The sequence below is a fragment of the Paramormyrops kingsleyae genome, chromosome 1, assembly GCF_048594095.1.
Source record: "Paramormyrops kingsleyae isolate MSU_618 chromosome 1, PKINGS_0.4, whole genome shotgun sequence".
Classification (NCBI taxonomy): Eukaryota; Metazoa; Chordata; class Actinopteri; order Osteoglossiformes; family Mormyridae; genus Paramormyrops; species Paramormyrops kingsleyae.
In genome coordinates this window covers 14,402,814-14,408,480 of record NC_132797.1, presented here as the reverse complement: position 1 = coordinate 14,408,480, position 5,667 = coordinate 14,402,814, and the positions used below count along the sequence as shown (strand labels likewise).

Here is a 5,667-nt window from a genome sequence, read left to right as displayed (position 1 = left end):
CCAACAAGTTGAGTACTCTGTGACTGTGAGTCTTTATACTCAACTGGTTAGTTGAAACAAAGTCTGGATTTTTACTTTCTGAACCTGAACTATCCACCATTGAGTCGAACTGGAATAAGGTGAAGTTGCCCATAGCGTGTCATTGTGTATACGCCCTGCAGTGGATGGGCATCGTGTCCTGCTTTGTGCCCTGTGACTCCTATGCTATGCTCTGGAAAATGGGTAGATATTCAGAGGAGCTACTCATCAGGACTCTGTTGCTCCAGGCACTGTCCGTCCAGCCAACGCCCAGGATCAATCAGACATGTCTGTGCAGGGCAGGAAAAACACAGAGCGTGTTTGTCCTCAGGAAGACATCTTGAACCTGTCTGGAATGCAGCTACCTGTTACTCAGTGTTTTTGAGTCCCTGCACTGCCCATTACTCTGTGATGAAATGGGTCAAAATGCTTTGAAATGAATAATCACTAATGAACTGTACACCACGCCTGGTGCCTCCCCTAAAGTTAAAGCACAACATGGCCTTCTACGCAAGCCTCATGCACCAGGCATCTGCCAAATATAACCTTGGCTGAATAAATCATATTCATTCTGGGGAGGGGGGTTCTGGAGACTGTACTCCCCAGTCACTAACATGTATTGGTGAGTGAAAGCTGTTACTTTGGTCTGATGATAGAAAACCTTACTTCAGTATTCAGTCCCATGGCATTAATGAGATTGGATTTAAAGATACCATGTATAAGAGATGTGTTACGTTGCTGTATCGAACTGTGTTCTGTGTAATGCATGTGAGGTTTGACACACTGCATTTCGGATGGGGGCAGAGGGATTGTGTGGGTTTCCTTCAGGTTCTCCAGTTTCCTGCCACAAGAAAAACATCTGTTTAGTGGACTAGTGTCTCTAAATTGCCCATAGCGTGTGGACGTGTGTGCTGTGGGGGACTGTCATCCCATCTGGCCTGTCCCCTGCCTTGTGCCCTATGCTTCTCGCAGTAGACTTCAGACTCACCGTGATCCTGTACTGTATGTGGCTATGGGCAGGGTTCGAGTTACACAGTGGCTTTCGGGGGAGCCCTGTTTTCCGGGGTGCACCACGACTCCCCAAGTCACGTGCACGCACATACATATTAGTGCGCGGCGGTGCGGTCAATAAGAGGGTTACTGTGAAAAACATTCTACTATTACTACTGCAGGCAGTTAATACTGTCAGTATCATTTCATTTAGGCACGAAATAACAACGTAAGAATCATGCATGAAGTTGAATAGCCTAATGAGGGATGCGGGTAACATCTTTCTGCTTCTGGCAGACCCCCCAAAGGTCCAGGGGAGGCTGTCACAGGAGCTTGTGTCCTTTTCAGGGGGGCTGAGCTCCCCGTAGCTCCCCCGTAATTCGAACCATGATTTTGCACAATGGATAGATTTCTTTGCATTGTAAAAGGCCAAAGGTGTAAAAGTTTGGTTACATCCCCAAACCAGCAGGCCGTGCAGTAGGGCTGCAAACTCCCACATCTGAGTCAGCAGAACACTGGAGATGCAGAGGTGCTGCGGGCGACGCGCTATTGACGATCCTTCATACTGCTAAAAATGAAGTTATCTACTCGCGCTCTTATTTAATGGGAAAATGTGGAAATATGAGACGTGCTTTCAGTTCCGCTTTCACTGAGACCTGGGCTATTTTTGGCCTTCAGGGAAGGTTAATTAAAAATCGAGCCCTCGCTTCTGAACTGGTAACAAGTATGGAGAGTTTCTATTTCAGACCTAATCCAATAGAGACCTGAATGACTATGTAAATATTAGTGTTTGTCCAAGCAAGTTAGGATAAATAAGTAATTTTTCCTTGCGGGGGTATTGAATCAAAATACTTAGAAACGTTCCTTCTTAAGGTGACCCTTATAGACTGTGGCTGAGTGCTTCATGCTGTGGTACAGTATCTCCAGGGTCGTGGGTTCAAATCCCATACTGTCGTGTAGTTGTTCTCTGCAAAGCTCTGGAGATCCTCAAGGCTTTCCACGGCCAGATAAGTGGTTAGTTTTGGAGTTTCATCACCATTGAACTCCGCCGTGTGGCTCTTGAACTGACTGCAATGACGGAGTGCTTGATGACTTAGTGCGGTCCGAGGGGCCGGTCCAGTGAAGGGAATCTGTGACACTTGTCAGAGCTAATTCAGTCGGGCCATTATTTAATAATAATATTTAATATTTTGTAGCGGCAGGCAATGGAGCGCAAAACATTGTACGGAGGAACCCTCTGGCGACTGGACTACCCATCTCATGTAATTTTAGCTGAGTTACTACTATCCTCTGCCTTAAACGGGGATGTCTCACGGCCACGATTGTACATGGTAATACAGGCTTTGAGACTCGACCTTTGGAGAGCAGGTGGGGGCTTCTAATGGTGCTGGTGGCATTTGTCAGGAAAGTCATTACTCTCTCAGTAAGAGATTAATGGTTAGACACTCTTTGACCTTGCATCCAGTCTTCAGCGGTATATATTACTGTCATATAGGAGAAGCACATCTAATCTTTTATTATTGTTTAGCTCATAATTTTATATAGAGCAGCTTTGCAGTTTTACTTATACTGCGGGATATTTTAGAGGAGCACAAAATTAGGCACAGAATGGGATATAAACTAATCATTTTTGGTCGCAAGCCAGCTGGGGGTGAGCTGTGCGATATGTGCTCTGTCAGTATGAAGTCATGCTTGTTATGCCCTGCGGAAGGACCGCTGGGGGCTTGCTGTCTCCCCAGCGAGCTCGGCTCAGGCAGAGCCAGCTGTGCCATGCCGACCTCTGGCAGGCTCGGCACACAGCTGAGACCGGCGCCCCGACGAGCCAGGGGTGCGAGCTCCTCGCTGACCCCTAGGGTTCAGACAGAGCCTGCAAGGTCAGAACAGTTACTGCATGAGAGCTCGGGAGGTGAAGGTCAGTTAAAGGTCGTTGGTTCAAATCCCCGATGTCATATGGTTGACTGGAGTACATAAATCACATGTAAACTGCTTTTGTGGGGGGGTTCCCTCCAAAGATTTTGTATTGGATTTAGGTCTGGAGACTGGCTAGGCCACTCCAGAACCTTGATATGCTTCTTACGGAGCCACTCCTTGGTTTTCCTGGCTGTGTGCTTTGGGTCATTGTCATGTTGGAAGACCCAGCCACGACCCATCTTTAATGCTCTGACTGAGGGAAGGAGGTTTTTGCCCAATATGTCACAATACTGTACATGGCCCCGTTCATCCTCTCCTTAATACAGTGCAGTCGTCCTGACCCCTGTGCAGAAAAACACCCCCAGAGCATGATGCTTCCAGCCCCATGCTTCACTGTAAGTATTATTGGGATGATACTCATAATTCTTCTTCCTCCAAACACGGCGAATGGAGTTAAGACCAAAAAGTTCTACTTTGGTCTCATCTGACCACAAGACTTTCTCCCATGACTCCTCTGGATCATCCAGATGGTCCCTGGCAAACTTCAGACGGGCCTGGACATGGGCTGACTTAAGCAGGGGAACCTTCCGTGTGATGCAAGATTTTAAACCATGAAGTCTTAGTGTATTACTGATAGTAGCCTTGGAAACGATGGTCCCAGCTCTCTTCACGGCATTGACCAGCTCCTCCCGTGTAGCTCTGGGCTGATTCTTCACCATTCTTAGCATCATTGAAACCCCACGAGGAGAGATCTTCCGTGGGGCCCCAGTCCGAGGGACATTGACAGTCATCATTAGCCTCTTCCATTTTCTGACAATTGCTCCAACAGTTGTTCTTTTTTCACCAAGCTGCTTGACAATTGCCCCGTAGCCCTTTCCAGCTTTGTGAAGGTCTACAATTTTGTCTCTTGTGTCTTTTGACAGCTCTTTGGTTTTGCCCATGTTGCTACTTAGACTTTGGCTGATTGTGGGGTGCACAGGTGTCTTTATGACAGCTAACGACCTCAAACAGGTGCTACTAATTTAGAATCATGAGCAGAGTGTAGCTGGACTATTTAAAAGCAAAATAACAGGTCTTTGAGGGTCAGAAATCTGGCTGATAAGCAAGTGATCAAATACTTATTTGACACAGTAATTCACAAATAAATTGTTAAAAAATCATACAATGTGATTTCTGGATTTTTCTTTTTAGATTCTGTCTCTCACAGTGGAAATGCACCTATGCTGAAAATTGTAGACCCCTCCATGATTTCTAAGTAAGAGAACTTGCAAAATCACAGGGTGATCAAATACTTATTGACCTCACTGTAATTGTATAAATAATTTATTTATGAGCTGAATACAGAATTGACTAAGCAGCTGCTTAATGTTACGCGATATTAGCATCCACCAAAACAAAATGGCTGCCAGAAGACTGTCAACATGTGTCACATGTCAGATTTAATTAGTGATGCAGGTAAAATCCGCTGGGCTGGCCGGCTGCCGTATCACACCGCGCTACCTGGGCCTATTTATCCCTGCTTATATCACATGGGTCGTTCACAGGTCAGGGATTTGACAAAGTTTCCGGAGAGCCACAGTGTATCCATTTCTGCTCCATGGTAGTCTGTGCTCCCCTGTGCTTACATTAAAGCTTATAAGTACTTAAGCCTACACCAGTCTGCAATATTATATTTCAAAACTCACAAAGGCCCATGGTAATTACACTGTCATTCGTATGGTAATGTCGCATGGAAAACAAGCCAGTTTTTGCCTGTGTGAGCATATTCTGCTCTGCGTTTGATGTCATGTGTGGGCTTTCATACTCAAACTGCCGTAAAAGTTAAATCCAGTTTTTGCTGAAGTACTGAAATGAATATTTCTGCTTTTAATTCCCCCTCCCCCCCTTGCTGGTGGGGAAATGCTGATTCACAGACAGAGGCTCAGGACCCAAAGGTACACTGGCACCCAAAGGTACACTGGCACGTAGCTGTCCGGTGATGAATATGAAGCTCACAGCTGGAATCGGCCAGGATCTGGCTGGCAGGCTCTGCTGCTTCTTTACCCCTCGGACTGAGACCCCCTCAGCCTGCAGCCGCTCTGGGTTTCCCTCCTGGGGTGTCGGAGCTTGACCAGGTTTTACCAAACTCCAGCTGCACTGTGCTGGGTGGCGTCCGTCCGCCGCCTGCCTCGTGTTTTCCTCCTGATAACCCTTTATCTGTGACTCTCAGACAAGCTGGGACGTGATGTGATTCTATCACAGCAGTGTCAGGAAAGGCAATCAGAAGGCAACAGCAGATATCAATCAGCAAGTATTACTGTGGCCCTCACTAATAAAACTGTAGGTCTTAGCTTTCGTTTCGTTATATGAGGACAACTTCAGCTTTGCGCTCGTCGGTGCTGCACTGCAGTTGTGTGAAGTATAACTACTGGCCACTAGGTGGCTCATAGCCATCATGTTCGGTCAGTCTTCAGCATGCTTGGCATGGATGGATGTGCTGATAGGCTCTACTATGACAGTGTTATATTGTGGCTTTATTTCACTTTTTTCATTGAACTTTATTTTGCTGGGAAAATCCATTAGCATGCCATGCAATTTCAATATTTATGAGCAGCATTTTCACTAAACAGAATTTGTTTTCTTCTTATATATATATATTTATTATTTTGATAAAGTCCCAGAGAACTGCACTAAAGATCTTCCGGAATTAATAACGTGCTGCTTTTCACAGGCAGTGCCTGGAGTTTAATGATTTCATTGAACTGTGAA

The 5,667-nt window shown here is 46.0% G+C and overlaps 1 protein-coding gene across 1 annotated transcript; it reads right to left on the bottom strand.

The window, feature by feature from the left end:
* Positions 1-239: 239 nt before the first annotated feature.
* Positions 240-4,185, bottom strand: LOC140578579 (uncharacterized). Its single transcript, XM_072700131.1, has 4 exons — positions 3,314-4,185; positions 2,737-2,857; positions 1,959-2,076; positions 240-308 (listed from the first exon to the last, which is right to left on the bottom strand). Exons 1-4 carry the CDS (start codon positions 3,858-3,860, stop codon positions 240-242), a joined length of 855 nt encoding a protein of 284 aa, XP_072556232.1. The 5' UTR covers positions 3,861-4,185.
* Positions 4,186-5,667: the final 1,482 nt, after the last annotated feature.

Excerpts from the sequence above, each read along its gene's own strand:
- LOC140578579 (XM_072700131.1), bottom strand. The coding sequence starts at position 3,860 with ATGGGCAAAACCAAAGAGCTGTCAAAAGACACAAGAGACAAAATTGTA. Across the intron at positions 2,858-3,313 it reads TCATCCCAATAATACTTACA|GGGTCAGCGAGGAGCTCGCA; the intron begins GTGAAGCATGGG and ends TCTGAACCCTAG. Across the intron at positions 309-1,958 it reads CAGAGAACAACTACACGACA|ACATGTCTGATTGATCCTGG; the intron begins GTATGGGATTTG and ends TGCCCTGCACAG.